The sequence below is a fragment of the Cuculus canorus genome, chromosome 4, assembly GCF_017976375.1.
Source record: "Cuculus canorus isolate bCucCan1 chromosome 4, bCucCan1.pri, whole genome shotgun sequence".
NCBI lineage: Eukaryota > Metazoa > Chordata > Aves > Cuculiformes > Cuculidae > Cuculus > Cuculus canorus.
The window spans coordinates 56,307,520-56,328,888 of NC_071404.1; the positions used below are offsets into that span (position 1 = coordinate 56,307,520).

The 21,369-nt window shown below is 41.4% G+C and overlaps 1 protein-coding gene across 3 annotated transcripts in view; it reads left to right on the forward strand.

Annotated features, from left to right (window-relative positions):
• Positions 1-21,369, forward strand: part of MCUB (mitochondrial calcium uniporter dominant negative subunit beta) — a 52,619-nt gene that overhangs the window by 24,938 nt on the left and 6,312 nt on the right. For 2 of the 3 annotated variants that reach the window (XM_054065640.1, XM_054065642.1), the window contains exons 2-3: positions 15,662-15,737; positions 16,001-16,171. In XM_054065640.1, the coding sequence (XP_053921615.1) occupies positions 15,662-15,737; positions 16,001-16,171 (247 nt within the window). Of the gene's footprint in view, positions 1-8,279; positions 8,325-15,661; positions 15,738-16,000; positions 16,172-21,369 lie in introns of those variants that run through there. The other variant, XM_054065641.1, reaches the window with a different exon arrangement.

Genomic DNA, 21,369 nt, shown 5'->3' on the forward strand with positions numbered 1-21,369 from the left:
TGAGGATGGCGGGGGAGGGAGGAAGAGCAATGTCTCAGCATGTGTGCGTGCTTCAAATGCTCATTTCTGGCTAGGCACAGACAGTTCTGTGCTCTTAAAACCATGGGTTCGAGTTTATCTTCCAGTGTCTCTTTACATGAAAGTAAAATTGTGTTGTTGATTTTAGAGGAAAGTGTCATTAGCTGGAGGTTTTTTTGTTTGTTTTTAATCTCATAGGCAGTGAGGAGGATAATTTATCTTGTTCAGTGCAGCAGCATGCTGGAGAAACAGAATGGATGGCAAATGGAAATATTTGTATTTCTATGTTTGGATTATTTTTTCCTTTTGTCAACTTATTTATTAGTATTTTGACCACTTTGGTCAGGTGGATTTGGGTGAATGCTGGGATGCAAGATGGATCTCTTCCCACATGCAACTGTTCAGCATTCTGATAAGAGACTTCTTTTAATGAAAGCTTAATGAAAATATAGTTTCATATACAATTCATCAATGCCAAAGGAAAAGCTATATGGTTTGGGATGTTGTGGAAATGACACAGATGATAGGAAGGTGAGGGTCTTCTGTAGGTGTGACGACACTGGAAGACCACCTTGCAAACCTGGGGAGACTGCGTTGGAGGAGGGCTGCTTAACATCACTACCAAAACAGGTGTTTTGGTGATTAAAAACAAATCTCCAGACTCTTAAGTTCTAAGCTTGCTTACGAGTCCTCTCTTGATAGTACTCACTTTTATTCTCATGTAACAAACTCCCATTCAAAGCTATTGGACGTTCAGGAAGTCTTACTTGGGAGTCAGCTGCTCTTTCTGGCTGGTTAGGATAAACAGCCCTGTGTGGCCACCTGGCTGGCTCTGCCCTGGTTGCCTTGCTCTTAGCAGACCTGAGATAATACTTAAGGTTTTCTCCTTGCTGTGGGCTTCAGGATGCGATTCCAGATAAGGAGGATGGAATGCAAATTTTAATTTCTGCAAATGATGGGCACTGCTTTACAACAAAACAAAAATAGATCAAATTGGATCAACCCAAAATAATACTGCTGTTATTTTGTTACGAATTTTGAAATGAACTGGGGAGATCACTGACTACATCCACCTGATTTTCAGGCTTTTCCAATTTAGTTCAAGGGCACGAATGAGATATGTATGGAATAAGTAGTTGAAGGTCATGATGGTGCCCCCGCAGTCATTTTCCTATAGCTCAGGGCTTGGAACGCTTATCTTGGCTCTGGGAAGAATAGGAGTATGGGTCTCTACAGAGTGACCTACCATTTACATGTGCCAATTAAATGAAAGTCTGGCTAGTAAGTATTTCTTGATTTGTTTCTTTAATCTTCTAAGGTAATTCTTAGCTTATGATGTTACCTCACTTTCCTTCGGGGGAGGAAAAAAAAAAAAGAGCCTCTAAGTTCCTTAAAGAGAGTAAATGGTTTTCTTAGAAACTTCTGACTCTGTTTCACCTACATGTGAATGCTCTGCTCTTACTTGTTGGACATTAATTATGAAACGAAAGTGAGCAATTTTTTAAAATTATGATACTAGAGATTTTTACTGATTCCCTGGACATTGCCTGTGGCTGACAGCTTGGGAGTTCAAAACAGAAAGGAAAGGAATTCAGCTTGACAAAGGCTGGGCTCTGGCTGGTATGCAATTTTGTAAAGAAATAGGTAATCACAAATAATGTAACAGAGGTATGAGATGGCAGGTTAGCTTGACCATAAGGAGAAAAAATAGGCAGTTTCTTCTAATGCCAGGGAATACCTACACACTGATTATGCTTGTGCTGTATGAAACCTTTTGCTGTGTTTTATTTCATATTTAATTTATAATCTTGAAGCCAATTCTCCTTATAAAATGAAATTGAAAACTTGTCTTTCTCCTTTTTGTACAAGGAGTCTCTCTGGCACTGTAAAAGGTACAGTAATCCATTTTAACTGGTAAAGTTTGACAAACCAGAAGTGGGAACCAGTAAGACCTAACTGAGCTGCTAACATACCAATTAGCAATACCTACTAAAATGTACTTGTCTTTTAATTCATAAATACGATGTCAATAAAGTGAGAGGACAAAATGAACCCTGGATGCAATGATGCCACATTTTTGGAGTGGCTGTATAAGAGCTCTTACATGCTGCTATTTGAGTGTTATAAGCATCTAGGGCAAAATAAAACTACTGGTAAAATGTATAGATTTCCCAGACAATGTGGCTTACCAGTTGCTTGGCTGATTAATGAAGAGATCAGTGGTGGGGAGCTCTGTCTGATTCTTTTTATCCCTTATAACATGTAAAGGCTGGTAGAAATTGAATTAGGTGTCGTTATTTCTACTTTATATCCCTACTTCAAAATATGGGAAACTGAGATGCGGTAACACGTCTAGAGTTGTTCAGTAAGCTGGAGGGCATTGGAAACTTTATCTTAGGTATCTCGTGTTTGCCCAGTGGTGACATCAAAAACAGGGTGCTGCATCTGGAAACAAAGAGTGTAAATGACAGACTATCCTGTAAAGCAGTCATTCTGAAAGGGGCAGGGAGCTTGTGGTAGCTGGATTTGAATCTCATTTTGAGGCTGTAGTAAAAAGATATTTGGGCAGATGAGTATGGTGGGGGAACCGTGAGGTAAAAGCATTATTCTCCCATATAACTTCAGTGGGTCTGGAATTCTGAATTCTGGAAAACTGTAAAGTTTGAATTTCCTTAAAGAAGTTGCAAGAATTGTTTCCAGAGAGTAAAAATATTCTACAACAACAAAAAGAAAGACTTTTAGTCTAAGTAGCTTATAGAATCATATAATGTCCTGAGTTGGAAGAGACCCACAAGGATCATCGAGTCCAACTCCTGTCCCTGCATAGGATAACACCAACATTCACACCACGTGTCTGAGGGTGTTGTCCAAATGCTTCTTGAATATTGTCAGGCTTGGCACCATTACTACTTCCCTGGGGAGCCTGTTATTCACCTCTGTGTGAAGAACGGTTTCCTAATATCCAGTCTAAACCTCTCCTGGCTCATCTTCCTGTCATTCCCTTGGTGCCTATCGTTGGTCACCAGAGAGAAGAGATCAGTACCTGCTCCTCCTCCTCCCCTTGTGAGGAAGCAGTAAAATGCTATGAGGTCTCCCCTCAGTCTCCTCCGAGCTGAAAACACTTTAGCTGCTCCTCATACAATTTCCCTTCTGAACCCTTCACCAATTTTGTGGCCCTCCTCTGGACACTCTCCAATAGCTTGATATCCTTTTTATACTGTGGCACTCAAAACTGCATACAGTGCACAAGGCGAAGAGTGGAGCAGGACTATCACCTCCCTGGACTGTCTAGCAATGGAGTGCTTGATGTACCCCAGAGCACGGTTGGCCCTCTTGGCTGCCAGGGCACAGTGTTGGCTTGTGTTCAGCTTGCTGTCAACCAGAACCCCCAGATCCCTTTCTCCAGAGTTGCTTTCCAGCCTCTCACTCTCCAGTCTGTATGTCGTCTATGGGTACTTAGAGAGGAGAGACATTTCTGATGCTCGACAGCTGTTAATATAAGCAGGTTAAACTCTGCAGAGATTAACTCACTCAACACATTAAATAGAAACATAGTGCCTGGGGAATTTTTACTATGCTGGTTTATAATTGTCATCTCTGATTTACAGAGAATCTACAACATCCATATATTAAATCAAGGCAAAGATGTTTTCTGAAAAATGCGTTTCACCTTAGACTGAACTATAGCAATTGCTGTGCTGTATCATGCAGCACATCAGATGGGATCGATCTCACTGATCCATGCTCTGCTTAATATCTCTCAAAAACAAACTCAAAACCCAACAACAAAGCAAACCAAACAAGAAGCTCCAAAGGCTCTTACTCTTCTTGTTTCCATATGATGCAGTTACTAATATAAAGGTCTAATATACAGTGATATATGAAAATGCTCTCTATCAATTATTTACTGAGCTAAACAGAGCAAGAATTCAGGGAGTTTGTCTTCGACAGCCAGCACTAAGAAAACTTCTCCCTGGAATGTACTGTTTGCATGTCGAAGTGGATGTGCATTAACCTCTAGTGTTATAGGTTACAGTGAGTTATGGTTGGCTTCATGATCTGCTGAAAGTCTTACAGCTTTATTTCCACCGTAAACCTGAAGTTTAGAGAGTGAATAACCTAACACTTTATGCCTGTGGGTTTGGGGTGCTTAGTTGGAAGGCAGTTGTGAGTGAAGTTGAAGTCTGTGATAACTTTTAGGTGCCTGATGCCAGGCACCTAAGCCTGAAGCATGAAATACCTTGGGGTTGGTGCCCTATCTGAACACTTGGATGGGATTTACTGCCCTGTGAGTCAGAACCAGAATTACCAGCTGGTGTAACTTCCAGGTGACCTGCTTACATTGCCAGCAGGAAGAAAATTGCTGCACTGTAAAATGTCAGAGAATACTTTCAGGTTTATGGATGTTAAAATTGGTACTTTTAGTGCAATGAGAAAGTTTTGCTCCTGTAATAGATACCAGGAACAGTCTGTGCTGTCCCTGGCCGAGGGCAGATTGGACTGGGAAGAGCTTGCAATAGGACTGCAGGAAAATGACTGAAAAGTGCATCAGAGATGAAGAGGAAATACCTGCATATGCATTGAGCAGTTTATAAAGCCATTTTCCTACAAAGTAGTGATTTCTCAGAGTGGACTGCATGTAATTTCCATGTTTCTGAGAACATCTTTGTTATAACTGAATTGTTCCAAGAAAGAGGCACTGAATAATGTATCTTTAAATACAGTGCTCACAGTGCTCTTACTTTATCCGCATTCAGGCTTTGTGAGTGACTGCAGTCTCTGAACAGCAGTATTTGCAATGCTCCATTGTTCACTGTGGAGGTAAAGCTACTGATAACCTTTATGAAAGATAGCAGTCTTTCCACATTGCTAGAGATAAAGAGGCAGAAATTATTTTTTGGTTGATTTGGGATGCTTTTGGTCGTATGCACAAAGCAACATGTTAAAACTATTCTAAATACAAATTAATTGTTGTTAAAATGGTAATGTGTAAATATGCTTAATTGGAACCACTCACTCTTGCTCCTTCATGGCGTTACTCCTCTGTTTTGGTGTTTTGGTGGTACAGAGCAGGAAGCTTCCTGCTGAGAATAAGCAGATGTTAGATGTCAGTTTTTAGGAACCTCTCTGTAATCATATTTAATTTAAAATTAACACCTCTAATGTGCTGGTTTATGTACCCTAGTAGAGAGAATGTAGGTTGTTGGATCTTTGAGCACTTGTTAAGGGTTTCTGACTGTGAGTGGCTGGTAGCTGTGTAGTTAAATAATCTTAAATCATAGTGGATACTGACTTTGGTAGACAGACATACAGGACGAGTATGTATCTTGTTTCTATAGGAAACCACATTACCAAAGCAAAAGAAAAATCCAGATCATCCAGGACTCTGCACGATAGTCCTAACCTGAAGTGGGATGTTAATGATGGGGGTTTCCACCTCTTCTTCTGTTGCCACAGTTAATAAGGTTTTCAGTTGCTTGTGATAAACTGAGAAACTTCACCTGGAAAATATTAGGTTACTTGGAAACTCAAAAGTGATGATTAATGAGATATGTAATAAGGAACTGTCGTGTTAATCACTTTTACAAAGACAGAAATACAGTGAAGACACTTTAGATTCCTTCAGAGCATGGAGTTTTTTGCAGCTGCTGATATAAGTTGTACTCAACATCTTCCTTCGGATTAACATTCATAAAAGAGAGAAACAGGATCCATAATTTTTAAGCACTAACTGTAATTTTTAATTTAAATTTATATACTATGTTCACTTTACAATTTACAGCTTCCCAGTAAATAGTTTGGTTAGTGTACCAAAAATTTGGATTGCCCCTCTGTTTTCATGTTTTAAGGGTGACTTTCTTTGCTGTCATGAGGGAAAATTTGATGTTGGCTTCCCGCCCATCCCGAATTTTTTCATGCATAAATTACATATACATAATGCTTTACAAAGTAAGACAAACTTGTATTCTTTGATTAATAGTATCAAAACAATGGCAGAATATTCTTCTGGTAGTAAATCTCTTTGCATATGCACATTTACATAGCAGAGGGAGGGAATAACTTTAATTTCCTAGTTATCCTGTGTTAAAATTCCAAGATTAAGAGCTAAATGGTTTCCAGGTCCCTTGAATGTGAGAATTATATATATGCTCCACTGCTTGCTCTGAGTAGTAAAGCATTAATGATCAGTTTGTCAAACCTCTAATAGTTATAATAAATTGAAATTTGACTTTACATAAAATTCCTGTGCAAATTTGAGTGCACATTGTGAGTGGAGTGAAAACAGTGATCACAGACCATTCGATTTCTAGTTCAGTATTGTGGCTTGTTCTGGACTACAAGCTATAAACCCAGCAACCTGACACAGAGCAGTCTGCAGACTTATTTTCCTTATATTAGAGTTTTCTTCTTGTAGTGCTTTCCCTGAATGTTATGCTTCCATTCAATTAGGAGCACGTTAGAACAAAATGAAGCTTTTAACTGCAAACTTAACTTGATTAATTAACAAAGTGAGAGGATTTGTTGGAGATACCTTAGAGAAAACTTGCCCGCATAAAACAGACTTTTGTCTGTAGATTTTCCCTGAATTATACTGAGGCTAAACTAGACGCGGATGTAAGACTAAGTACCTGCTCTCTGTTACTGTCCTCTGTTGCCTTATATTTGATCATAGAATCATACAATGGTTTGGGTTGGAAGGCACCTTAAAGCTCATCCAATTCCAACCTCCCTGCCATGACACCTCCCACCAGATCAGGCTGTCCAAGGCCCCATCCAGCCTGGCCTTGGATGCCTCCAGGGATGGGGCATCCACAGCTTCCATGGGCAACCTGTGCCAGTGCCTCACTGCTCTCATTGTGAAACATTTCTTCCTAATGTCTGATCTAAATCTTTCCCCTTCAAATTTAAAGCCATCCTTCTTCGACCTATCACTCCATGACCTTGTAGAAAGTCCCTCCCCAGCTTTCTTGTAGGCCCCCTTCAGGTACTGGAAGGTCACTATAAGGTCTGCTCAGAGCCTTCTCTTCTGAACAATACCAACTCTGTCAGCCTGTCATAGCAGAGGTGCTCCAGTCCTCCGATCATCTTTGTGGCCCTCCTTTAGACCTGTTGCAACAGTTCCACATCCTTGTGTTGAGGATTCCAGAACTGGACACAATATTCCAAGTGAGGGTCTTACAAGAGTGGAGTAGAAGGGGAGAACCGCCTCCCTGGACCTGCTGGCTACGCTTCTTTTGCAGCCCAGGTTGGCCTTCTGGGCTGTGAGCACACAGTGCTGACTCATGTCAAGCTTCTCACCAGTCAGCACCCCCAAGTCCTTCTCCTCAGGGCTGCTTTCAATCACATTGTCCCCCCATCCTGTATTAAAACCACAAATTGCCTTGACCCTGGTGTAGGACCTAGCTCATGGCCTCATTGAACCTCATGAGGTTCACACAGGCCCACTTCTTCAGCTTGTCCAGGTCCCTCTGCATGACATCCTGTCCTTCTGGTGTGACAACTGTACCACTCAGCTTGGTGTCATCTGCGAACTTGCTGAGGGTGCACTCGATCTCACTGTCTACATCATCAGTGAAAATATTAAACAGCCCTGGTCCCTGTACTGACCCCTCAGGAACACCACTTGTCACGGATCTCCACCTGGACATCAAGCTGTTGACCACTACTCTTTGAATGTGACCATCCAACCAATTCCTTATCCGCTAAACAGTCCACCCATCAAATCCATGTCTCTCCAATTTAGAGAGAAGGATGTTGTGGGGGACCGTGTCAAAGGCTTTACAGAAGTCAAGATGGATCATACCCGTTGGTTTTTCTGTGTCCACTGAAGTGGTCACCCCATCATAGAAAGCCATTAAGTTCATGAGGACTGTCTTAAATCGCTTCCCTATCCTCCATATACTTTCACATAGCTTCTAGGAGGATCTTTTCCATGATCTTCCCATGATCTCTAGCATTTTCTGCCACTACAAATAGTAATTAATTCTTTAATTCAAGAGCCTGTTTGGTCAGTGTGGATGGGCAAATGGAGTGAATCCTCCATGTCTCGCTGGAGCCAAGCGCAGGATTCCTTGATTTGAGTTTTCATGTTGTGGGAGTGTTTGAGAGCAAATGAAAGGGGAAGGGCTCTGCCCACAATTCAGCTGGTGTCAAAGCCAGGCCCACATCACTCAGGTGGCTCTGGATATGCAGCTAACAGTCTGCATTGCCAAGAAGCGCTCTGCTTTGGGGATGATGGTGTTTGAGTAGCAGAAAATACTTCAAGAGGCAGCAAAATGTCACTACTGCTACACAACAACAGTGCAGTTAAGTTTTCAGTGAGGGTTGGGGGAAAAGTGGGGCAATGGAGCAGGGGAGGTGGTTGCTTTGATTTTTTGCAAGATGTGCGAGTTCCTTGTGATTTGTGATCTGACCATAGGGAGGTCTGAGGGGGGACGAGGTGGGAAATGGCTTCAGTGGGGAAGAGATGGAAATGATTTGTTGGAGAGATGGCTGAGTGGGGAGTGGAGCAGATGCTGTGGGGAAGAGCCAGCTTTCCCTGCCAGGCATGTTTCAGCAGCTGTGCAGTTCATTCCCTTTCCAAGGTCTGTTTGAGGGAGTGGATCTGCAGCATGTTACCTACTAAAAAACTAACTGAAAAGCCAGGTGAGAGACATCGCTGGATTTCAAATCACTGTTGATAATTCTGACTGACCTTTTTGTATGTATCTGTCAGATACTAATTCTAAGCCCTGAGTCAATCAGATTTCCCAAGCGCTCTTTTTATTAGCTAAGCTGTAAATGCCTTAAGGCATTTGAAATCTTCACAGCTGAGTAAAGCAAAGTATTGGAAAACAATACTCATAAAAATTAACCGAAATGCATCGCTGTAGATATATAAAAACTGGAGGGGGGGCTAAAGGTAGGAGTCTTGATATTGTAAATAGATGTGTCCATTCTAAATGAAAATGTTGACAAGCAGTTCTGTTTCCTGAGTTACATCATCTTTTTCCTGCATGCTACAACCTGCCCAGTGCTTTCAGTCTGTCCTCTGTAAGAAAAGGAAGAGTTGGCTGAAGCTTTGGTAAACTAAGTGCATTCATTTGACTTCGGATCCTTATCTGACTTCTGCTATCTCATTTCAGCTGAAATTTAAACAAGCTTTTTCTTGGCTGACAATTTGAAGAATCGGTGTTATTCCTAAAGATGCACTTGAGCAGGTTTTTTTGAGAGAGATATGAAAGCAGCTGTGTGCATTAAGATACATTCTTTCTGAAACCTTTGTAGGAAAAGATGCAGCAAGCCTATTTTCGTATCTAATAAGATATTCTATAAGCCTGTTTTTGAAAGCAAAGTCTAGTAATCCTTAAAGTAAAGTTTTGCAACATTTCCAAAGTCAGGATACCCGTCCAAGAAGGCACAGCACAAGAGAAAAGATTTGTTCTACGGGACAAGTTAAAAGTCCTGCCTGTGTTGACAAATTAATCTTCTGACCAAGACGAGTGTTGGGGAACGGATGGCACAGCATCATTGAATGTAGGCTTGCTTTTACTTTTGCTAAAGCACAAATACATTTTCATACTATAATCCTTCCCTCTCGAAGTCTTAACCTTTTTGATTTGCAAATTTCCTTTTAGGTGTTGCATCTCATTTTCTGTTCTGAAAATAAAGTAGGTTGGGGAAAACAGCAACTTTCAGACAACTAGACTTTAGTGAAACTGGGTAAAGATGTGAGATTTCCAATACTGTAAAACCTTAGACTTGGCTATTTTAGATCTGCTTCTCGTTATAGCAAGGGAAGAGGAAGGTTTGATAAAGCAATAAGACTTAATTCTTGGTGTTTCTCCTAACGATGCACTTGGCCTGCATAATTGTCTTGGGTTTTGGGCCTGTCCTTATGTTTGCTTGGAAGTCTGCTTCCTTTGAAAAGTGAGGATTATCTGTATCTTCCGAGTAGTGCCCAGAAGATGCTGCAGGCAGAAGTCAGCTGATGTTCGTATTTCTCATCTCCTCAGCATTTTCTGCAGTTGCTTCTTTGCAGTGAGGAGTCACTGTTACTGAAATTATGCTTTTGGATAGAGGAGGGCGAGGCTTTATTTCAACCTGCTTTAAATGTCAATGTTTTCAGCATCTGTTTTTATGGCTTCTAAAACTGATATGGATGCAAACCTAGGTGCTTCCCCAGGTACCCAGAGCTCTGCATCCTCGGCTGCCTGGTGGAGAGTCAGCTGACCTCAGTGACGTACAGTGTAAGAAGAGGAACTTTTCCCCCTGTGATCATCCATGACTTGCCAGGGGCTGCGTAACAGTTTCCTACCTGCACAAACCGAGTGGAGGGGAGAGTGTGCAGGGAGGGGGAGGAAGAGTTTCGGCACAGAGTGGCTGAGAGAATACAAAGGAATAGTGAGCAGAAGTCAAGTGGAGGGATGTGCATTTGCTCAGTAGAGGCTGGATGGAAGGTCTTCCTGGCAAAGCCCCCCTGTAGTGGTGGATTTGACCACCCTTCATAAAAGCTGTTATTGGTGGCTGGTCATCTCAATGCACTTCTCAGCACAGCTGTCACTTTTGTCGTTGGTAGTATTTGTCTAACTGCTTAAATAGTGCCAGCTGTTCCTGGAACCCATATAGGGGCAGGAAATGAAAGATCATCAGGTATGATAAATGCACAAAGAACAACGAGCATGTGAAACCGAAAAAAAAATATTTTTTTTCAGTGCTGTAAGACGAGTGAGTTTGGAAGGAAATCCAGATGAATGGTGTAAATGCTTTATTGTTCCTTCAACATCACTAGAACACGCATACTCATGTTGAAATTACTGATTGCAGCAAGAGACCTCTTGGTTATTTTTTTAAACTTTGATTTGTTCTGTTGAAGGGGTTAAAAGTACTGTTGATTTTTAATAAGCTGCAGGGGTTGCAATGTAAATGTTGCGGTGCTCTTCTTATAGTGCCTTGTGGAGCAGCTCAAAGAAGGTGTTCACTGCATGGTCCTTATTGAGATAGAAAAGTTGTGCCTGGGGAAATTAAAAAAAAAATCTGTCTTTTTTTTTTAATTTTTTTTTTTTTTTCTTTAGGAGAGAAAATATATCCTGAGTGCTCCTTGTGATTAATAATTTAGACCAAAGCAGGATTCCAATCAAAGTCCACAATTTATTAAGTAAAGGCAAGCAAACAGCGCTGGGTGCGCCGGGAGTCTATGCTCAACCAAGGCGCACACCCTACAATACAAGGCAGCTTCTTTTATAACTTAGCTTTAGTTACATAGTCATAATGGGCGTGTTTCCCCTACAAGTTCTCCACCCCTGGGTTGCGCAGGCGTAGTAGTTCATCTAGAAGCTTCTCCGGTGATCGAGAGATCTTCTATATAACAATCAAGCCCTTTACTACCCATGTGCAGTAGCAGTAATTTTGTTCAACACAAACAGTTTTAACAGAAAAACACAGCAGACCCCTTTTTTCCCAAAATAGGAACCATATACACACCATCCTGCTTTCCCCAAGTCTGCAGTTGTACAAGGACAAACAGAATGGCTAAAAATTACATGTCACCCTGTAATGTAATGTAATGTCCCAGCATTGCTCCGCGCTGACACGAATCAGGTGAAGACATCTCACACTCCTCAATGTCAGAAGTCTTCACTGTCTGAAACTGTTACTAGGTGTAGGGGTATCAAGGCAGAAGGAGTGATGTGTCTGTTGTGGGGATTTTTTTTCTTGTTTAATTTAAGCTGGACTTCCAAAAGATGTTGCTAAGTCTAAGCAATGTGCCTTGTTTGTATTGAGTCTGTTGTTGCATGATTATCTAAATTTTTATTGTAAGCAAAGAGAAATTACTGAAAATTTAATTAGAGGTATTTCTTTAGCTCAAGGGGGCACTTGGAAGATGATTGTGAGGGTTCCTGATGTCTTTATTTTCCTACTCATGTAGGAGTGCTTATAAAAACAGCACAGAGTTTTAAGAGCAGATGTCTCCAAACTGCCCTTGGTGACTCATTTTAAAAAGGAAATGCCTTATATGTAGTTATTGTAAACTTGGTCTGAATTCTGATTAATTTTTTGTAATCTTGATTGTTCAAGATCTGCAAAATTAGTAGACCCTGACGGCACCTGCTCTTTGTCCTTTTTCTTTAGTTTTAAACCTTTCTGAAATGTCTGTAGATAGTTTATTCTGAAATTGCAGGTTGTTACTCCATAATTAATTAATTTCTTAGTTTGTTTTCCTTGGAGAATCACGGGAGCTCACGTCATTCATATGCAGAGAAACTCTAGGTGTGTTTATTAGAGAGAGAAAAACACCTAAGTCAATATAAAAAATATAATATGTGCCTTCACTGAACAGTGGCTATCACATGCCTGCCCTTATTTTCCTCCTGCTCCAGGCAAGCAAATAGCATCTAGAGAGGTGACTTGTCCTCTCCTTCACAGGCACAATCAGCACATGGGGAGAATGATTCATCGAACGGGGATGTTGGCTCATACAGTGACACTTGGAAAGAGAGGCCCCAAACTTCATTTTTAGGCCCTGCAGCCACTAGCTCCCCCTTGCCCCCACCCATGGTTTTTCTCCTTTCTGTTCCCATCCCTGGTCTTTTTTCAGTAGCCATTTGAAGGAAGCTGCACCAGGTTTTGGATGAGGACTCCAGGAGATAACTCTCTCCTCTCCCACTGAGGGACTGAGGGAAAACCCATAACATTACTGTTGAAAAGTACACTGCAAGATATATTTTAATTAGAGTGTGTTTTGCTGCAGTGTAATTAAAATAAGTGTAAAAAGCTTCCGCTTAGTGGAGTAGTGTGTTTTGTTATTGTGCTTTTTTTAATTTCAGATTCTTATCATTGCCTTAGAGAGAAGGAAATGAAAACATGCTGGACCGTGGTGTTCATACTAACAGTCTGTGTTGGTGATTTTTTGTGAGGGCTGCTTATGAGTTTGGCTGGAGGCATTATCGACAACATCTAACACTAGAAGAATATAATACTTAAGTTATTTTATTGCATGGCATTTCAATAAGGGCACAGTTGGAGTTGAGCTGACACTGTGTTTTGGTTGTAATGAAAAGCTTTCCACTAATAAATGCAAATTAATGGCGACTTGAATATTGAAGGAGCGTTACATTATTTTTGCTGTTCCTCAAATCTTCTGAGATTTATACAAGCAAAGCGAAAGCATTTTTAAATATGTGATTGTTTGCTAGCTGTGATTTGATCCAGATATTTTACAACATTTTGGTATGGCAAGTCAAAATGAAGTAAATCAACTATGTGTCAAAGACAATAATTCTATGCTCTCAGAAAATCTAATAACATCTTTTTTTTTACAATTCCTTTTTCGAGGTCACTTTTTTTGTGAGAAAAATATTTTTACCTCTTGCCCTCTCCCTTTCCACCCACACTACAATTTTCCATGGATCAGAAGTTAGTGGTTCCTGATGAGGAATATTTGCATATGCAGTGCTGAGGAAGATCAGGGTTTTTCATGCCACTTTATATGCTGATGAGGTTACCAATACACATAACTGGTCGCACATAAATCTGGGCTTAAGTTTGTGGCAACAGTTGTTCAATGTGGTAAGAGAATTGCTTATTTGGGAGAGCTAACCCTGGAAAATGCAATGTAGGTAGGTTCAGTGGTTTGCCACTCTGAAAAGTGAAAAATACATTATTGCTCTTCCTGTGTCTCCCAGTTCCCATGTCTGACTGCTTAGTTTTCCAGCTCAGTTATGCTGCTACATTAGTCCCTAAAGCTGTGCTGTAAACCAGATGGTTGAAATTTCCCCTCTGACTTTAACAGTGGCAACTTGGCTGCTGTTAGAGACTGGAGTTACGCTAAGAGAAGAACTTCTTTAAACTGTATGTATATTTTCTGGTTTGCACCAAACAGCATTTTTTAACAGAATATATTGGATTATTTTTATCACAATTGTCACTCTGTACCTTAAATTCTCATGAGTCCATGCCTTGATCTGATCCAAGATATCTAGGTCACTGTGGCAGACAGCTGCTTCCAGGTGATTTGTGTGATCAAGCAAATACTAAGTCCGACACAAAAAACCCGAGACCGTGCCTATAACTCTTTTTATTTAACAAATTAAGAAAATCAGCTATGATCACCTTCGAAATAGTTCCCTTCTGAGTTGACACACAGCTGTATATGATGCTGCCAATGTTTAAAGCAATCCCACAGATCATTTTCTGAAAGGCTGTTGAGGATCTCTGTCGTTTTTGCTTTCACATCTTCTACCAAGAAAAAAGGGTTCCTTTGAACACCAAGTTGATCTTCGGGATCTCTTCACCACAAGGAAATAATGAAAAATTTCTATCATGGATTTCTTCAGTTTCATTTGAAACTTAATGTTAACTTGCTGTACACTCTTGCACACTGATATTTTCTGACCAAGGGTAAGAAGATGTCTATATTTGAGCACGCACCCACTCATTTAGCTGAGGGAGAAATGGTGTTTCACAGCTAAATGCTGTTCACGAGCCTTTGGACTGATTCCAGAACATAGTTGTGATTGCATTCGAAATGTTTTAGACAGATGTCCTGCTATGTGTATGTTTGATTTGCAGGAAGATGTAGAATAGCTTTCTTTAGCCTTTGTGTGGTTAGATGAATTAGCAAAGAGATATGTGTACTGGGATATAAAGGAGTTAGTAGTATGCTGTCCTTACAGTATCTCAAAGTCATGACTACTTTTGTGTCAGAGTAGTTGCATCTTCCACTGCATGGCTTGACTGCTTTAAGTATGTGGATCTAATTAGAACACTTTGTCTTCTCGGTTTTGACGTGGCTGTGTTGAAGCATCTTGATGTTTCTCAGCAATGTCCCTGAAAGGAACGGGCTGGAAGTGTGACCATGCAGGTTCAAAAACCTGCTCTAGGCACTGTCTGGGGGTATAGGGGGTACTCATTGCATCTGGGTGCACCTCCTTTGATGTGGTACCAGAGGCTGGTGGTGCAGTTAGTTGCAATTGCATCTCAGCTGGAATTGAAACATCTGATCAGATTGAAAAAAATAAAAAAAAATACCTTCCACACTTTGGCAAGCTGCATTGTTGTTATCTTTTAACACCGTGAATGTCAGTAGTTAACTTTTGGTATATCATACGTAATTACAGTGCAAAGGGGAGTGACCTCAGTCTGTTTATTTTATTTAAGATTACGAAGAGTTTTTATGATTCAGCAGTAAAAGACTTCACTGAAACTGTGCACTCTGTTTTAAGTTACACTGCAGACTTTGAACTGCTGCAGAATGCTTCTGCCATCAGGCACAACTGTGCAGGGATCTTTCAAGCGGCTGTTTTTGGGGTAGAGGAGACAACTTATTGTAAGAGTTGCATAAAGCGCTTCAGAAACCCTCCATTTTCCCCCCCTTTCTTTCGTTCCCCTTTCCCTTTTTCCTTGAGTTATTTATACCATGCTAGACAAAGAGCTACAGTATGGGCAATACCTTAATACCCTTGACAACGTTTATGCTTTCTCTGTAAGGGTGGTTCCATCTTTTAAATTGAAATTGGTAAGTGAAGGGTTTTTCCCCAGAAGGACACCTCTGTTGTAAGATCACACAGAAGCAGATTACTGTGACCGGGTGGGTTCTGCCTTAGAGCAGATAATTCTTGCAACCTAATCTTTCTAAAGCAATCTCCCTGTGTCTGTGCTGCAGGTGTGGCTGTGGAGGCATGCCGGAGCTTGGAGGTGCCAAGAAGGAGCACCCTACAGCACGCTGGTGCCATCTGACGGTAAGCTTGCCTGGCAGATTTCCCCCCTCCCAATCAATGCCGACAAGCTTTTTGTTTATTTTATGGAAGTAGGCTGAGATGATGTTAGTTGCATGTTTTATATATATATTTTTTTTTTTTTGAGAAATGGAAGTGCTATACTCATTAAAGAAATCTAGAATGTTTTATGTGATTTTCTTTATTCATCCTGTGTTTTAAAAACAACTTTTAAAATCAACTACAATATGTCTTTTTTCACTTAGTTTTCTTTTCCCTTCCCCCAGAAGTAACTATTAATTACAGACATGGTCTTCCTGTGATAACTCTGACGCTGCCCACAAGAAGTGAACGCTGTCGGTTCACTGTCAAACCAATGGTGACCACCGTAGGGGCATTCCTGCAGGACGTGCAGAGAGAAGATAGAGGAATTGAGAGAGCAGAAGTCTTTGCCACAGGTATCTTATATTTCTGTGATTCCTTAAAATGAATACACTCCTTTTCAAATGGACTGTGCTTCTGTCCTGAGGCACGAGTTCAGTCCTCCATCAGGTTTAGCATTGTTGCTGTTGGGGTAGTTCTTGAATGCTCTGAAGTGTATTTGTGTTTCAGATTTTATAGCTGAGTCCTCTTGGAAAAGTTGATTAAAAATGCAGAATTGGACATATTACTGTAACCTTCTGTACGTCCCAATAGTGTCCTCTATCTTTTTCAGGTAGCTTTTGTTTTTAATGATGTCTTTAAATAAGTTCCTCTGTTTTGATTTCCTTGATGTATCTTTCTTTCCTTCAAAATCATTCTTAAAGACAACCAGTTGGGCTTTTAAATGTGATGTCTGCCCGTTGTTCAGTGTTACCTGGAGCTGGAAGAATCCTTTTACCTCACTACAAACTTGAACTCACATGGAAAGCTTACTAACAGCCAAGCAAACAGATAACGTGTAATGGGCAGCTTTTTTGAGACTCTCAGGAGGTTTCGTTCATCAGCTGGAGTACAGTACTTCAGGGCCCTTGGGCTGAAAAGAAAAAGCTATTCTGATACATTAGCATTCACATGGTCTTTCCTCCTTGTATAATACTGTTTATCCCATTGTCCCAAGTCTTCAGGAAATTTTTTCAAGCTTTGCTCACTGTTTTCATGTGTTTTGTCTGTTTGGTCTGCCTGTTGATGAAAGCTAACATCCAGTTAGTTAAACTGGTTTGGTTTTGGGTTTTTTTTGTTCTGTTTCCAGGACACCTTGGTTTGTGTTTTGATAGTCCTCTGTAGCTTTACCACAGCAATTCTGAAAAATCTTGCAGCCGCTGTCTTGGTCCAAGAGAAGTACTCAGTCTCAAAAGTAGAACTGAAATGCGGCTTTCTTTTCTGAATCTGGCAGAATAGAATACTTCGATTTGGCTAACTAAGCACATCTGTTTCTTCCCTTCCCCTCTCACAGCCCTGAACTCATAGCATCATTTAGGTTGGAAAAGACCTTTAAGATCATTGAGTCCAACTGTTAAGCTAGCACTACCAAGCCTACGACTAAACCACATCCCCAAACACCATGTCTACGCATCTTTTGAATCCCTCCAGGACTTGTGAATCAACCATTTCTCTGGGCAGCCTGTTCCAATGCTTAACAACCCTTTTGATGAAGAAATTTTTCCTAATATCCAATCTAAACCTCCCCTGGCACAACTTGAGGCCATTTCCTCTTGTCTGTCACTTGTCGCTTGGGAGAAGAGACCAACACCACCTTGCTACAACCTCCTTTCAAGTAGTTGTACAGAGCAGCCAAAGTCTTCCCTCAGCCTCCTTTTCTCCAGGCTAAACAGTCCCAGTTCCCTCATCTGCTCCTCATAAGACTTGTGCTGCAAGCTTACTGAGGGTGCACTTTACTCCCTCATCCTCTATCCACTTGCAGCCAGTTTCTCCCAGGAGAATGCTGTGGGAAACTGTGTCAAAGGCTTTACTAAAGTCTAGGTAGACAATATCCATAGAGAGGAGAGGAGAGGGGAGGCGAGGCTCGGCTCGGTGAGGTGAGGTGAGGCAAGGCAAGGCTAAATCCCTGTGGAATTATTTCTTTTCAGTCAGGTAACACATAAAAGAAGAAAGGGTGGGGTTAAGGAAGGTTGGTACAAAGGTTCATAACTGTGTGCATTCGTGATATTCCCTTTCTTTGCAGGGACTTTTAAAGAAACTGAAAATAGATGCTCCTAGAAGATCAGGAATCCACAGGTCTAGGAGAAGCTAGTTTAGCTGCCTTTCAGAGCACATTTAGTAAAACAGGAAAATAGGCCACAAAGGAATGTATTTATATCCTTTAGAGCAATGGAGATGTGTGGATACCAGTGTGTGCACGAGTTTTGTGTACACAGGAAGTTTGAAGTGGTTGGTTTCGGTTTTTGTTTGTTTGGTTTTAGTACTATGTCTGCTAGGCAGATAAGGTAGAAAATTATCTTGAAAAAATATATTTTATATGCCACTATTTTGTCTTTAGAAGCCACTGTAACAAATGGTCATTGTCAACAGCTTACTTTTGCATTAACATGGAAGTTTTTTGTTAAAAAGGATTTCTTCCTGGGGGAAGGCAGGGCTAGCCACAAACAGGCTCCAGCAAACAGTTAACTTCTGAGTACTGCTATCTGTGGGGAGACATCCATGACAGAGGTATTTGTGATGCACTGCTGAATCCCGTTCTTCTGTGGTATGTCAGCAAGAACTAACTACTCATTCTGCTTCAGTGCAGATATCTGTTATTTGTGAAGCATAAGATAATTTCTGTAAGAAACCTACAAGTCTGCCATTTTTTTGCATGAAAGGGCAGCAGGTTCCAAAGTGGAAAGGAATTTGGGCTGTTTTCACCTCATTTGATCTGTTTGACACCACACCAGCCTCTCCCTCCTTTGAAAGAGAAACATTGTCAGCTTTGATTAAAACCATGACTGTGAAAGAGTTCTCTGCTCTGTATTTTTCCAGTGCTGGGGGTTGTAATGTTAGACAACAGCATAGATTTTTAATTTATGAGGAAACTGATACTGTAAACTGAAACTGTTGGTCAAGTACTGAGAGTTTAATTTAAACATCTATTATTAAAGAAAAATTATGAAGCCTTGATTTAGTGCAGACAATTCTTCTGTATCATTTAGCCATTAAACGAAACCCAACCTTAACTAAAAGCATTTGTGCTGTGCATGATGAATCACTTTCATTTTTTGTGGATTCGATTTTCGTCCTGCAAAACTGTCAACAAAAAATGGCCCTTGTGCTTAGATATTATTTGACTACTTGTGCTTAGGTATAGTAAGGAAAGTAGCCTTTTGCTGAAAGCCTGTGGGGTATTTTCTGAAATAAAACACCTCCCATCCCCCAGAAGTTTTTGCTTTTCAGTTAATGAAAGGTTGGACAGGTCAATAAATTGGTGTTGTATCACATCCAGAACAAAGAGCCTGCCTGGCACTTCTTTTGAAAAGCATTTTTTGCTTAAATGTCACTTTATAATGTCTCCTCAATAATTTATATGCAAATGAAATTTGATGTTCTATTCTGCTGTAAAAAAAAAAAAAAAGAGAGAGAGAGAAATGAGTGGAAAGGCATGTTAAAATTTCAGATTTTGGATTGAAAGTGACCAGTTTTGGTTTGCTACCCACACAGAGTGTCAGAGTGTTAGCTCGTGGTGTTCAGTAGTCTCAGCTCAGCAGATGGGGCCCAAGAAGAGAGTTCCAGTGAATAAATAATTGCAGGTGTGGGGTTATCTATGGTGCCTTCCTGTAACGGGCACGTGGCGGATAGATGGAGGATCTGGGGCAGTAGCAGTGTGACAAATATTTATGTACAAAAATCTTCGTATTTTGTAGCCTTATCATCTTGGGAGTAAAGCCGCTGGTTTCCACCTGCCCGTTGGCAGGGGAAAGCCAGGTCAAATAGCTACTGTGGAGCAGCTGCTTTGTGGCTTTTGAACCGCCCATACCACAGTGATGCGTCCAGCAGCAATGGTGTGTGGCTCAGGGGTTCTTGGACCATCTGAACCCTCTAGGGTACTGGTTTTAGTGGGTGGCTTGAGCCAGTGAGAGCTCCAGGGATCCATGATTACACGTTGCTGCAAATGTCTCTGCTTGCTCCTTTTTGGTGTCTTAATCTCCCTGTGGGACGTGATGTGTTCCTTTGCCTCGTAGCTGCAGTGAGGTGCAGTGGACAGTGAAACGAGGAGATATGAAAGCCATCAGGCAGAAAAACTAGTAATATACTGAAAAAAAAGAGATTATTTACAAACTTCATGCCCCTTTAAACAGGGAAACAAAAAGCAGACATGGGACATGGCATCACAGAGATATGGTGGGATGGAAGGATACAGGGTCTTTAGAAAGGACAGGTGGAGGAGACACAGAGGGGCTGTTGCCCTCTATGTCAATGGCCATCTGGAGTGCAAGGATCTTATGTGTCAGGATTAAAGCGAGGGCAAGGACAGGTGACATTACAGTGGGGGTCTGCTACACACCACCTGTCCAGGAAGAATGAGAAGCCCTCTCTAGACAGACAGGAGCAGTCTCATCTTTGCAAGCCCTTTTTCCCCATGAGGTCTTAGATGGCCCTGGTACCTGTTAGAAGGACAGCATACCAGGGCACAAGCAATCCAGGAGATTCCTGTAATGCATTGATGATAACTTCCTTCTCCAAGTGATAGAGGAGCCAACAATGAGAGGTGCTATGCTGGACCTTGTTCTCACCAGCAAGGAAAGGCTGGTGGGGAACGTGACGCTCAAAGGAAGCATTTGCTACAGTGACCACAAAATGGTGGAGCTCAAGACCTTTGGGCAGTGAGGAGCGTGCACAGCAAGCTGGGCTTGAGGTGAGCAAACTTTGGCCACTTCAGGGATTTGCTTGGTTGATCCTATGGGATAAAGCCCTGGAGGTAAGAGGGCCCCAAGAGAAGGCAAATCCAGAAGGCAAATCTGGAAGAACGAAGAACCACCCACAGTAGGAGATCAGGTTCAAAACCATCTAAGGAATCTGAAAGTGCACAAGTCCATAGGACCTGATGAGATGCATCCATGGGTTCTGATGGAGCTGGCAGATGAAGTTCCTAAGCTGCTATCCATGATGTTTGAGAAGTTGTGGCAGTCCAGTGAAGTTCACACTGACTGCAAAAGTGGAAATATAACCTCCGTTTTTAAAAAGGGAAAAAAGGAAGGCCCAGGGAACTAGAGGCCAGTTGAGTGGCCTCTGTGCCCAGCAAAATGATGGAGCAGATCCTCCTGGAAACTCTGGTAAGGCCCGTGGAAAATAAGGAGGTGATTGGTGACAGCCAACATGACTTTTCTAAGGGTAAATCGTGACTGAGAAATTTGGTGGTCTTCTATGACAGAGTTACAGCATTGGTGGGTAGGGGATCTAACATCATCTACCTGGACTTGTGCAAAGCATTTGACACTGTTCCACGCAACATCTTTGTGTCTAAATTGGAGAGACAGGGATTTGATGAATGGACCACCTGCTGGAGAAGGAATTGGCTGGATGGTCGCAGTCAAAGAGTTGTGGTCAATGGCTTGATGTCCAAGCAGAGACCAGTGACAAGCAGCATTCTTCAGGGGTTGGTATTGAGACCAGCGCTACTGAGCATCTTTGTCAACAACATGGACAGAGGGATTGAGTGCACCTTCAGCAAGTTTGCCAACAC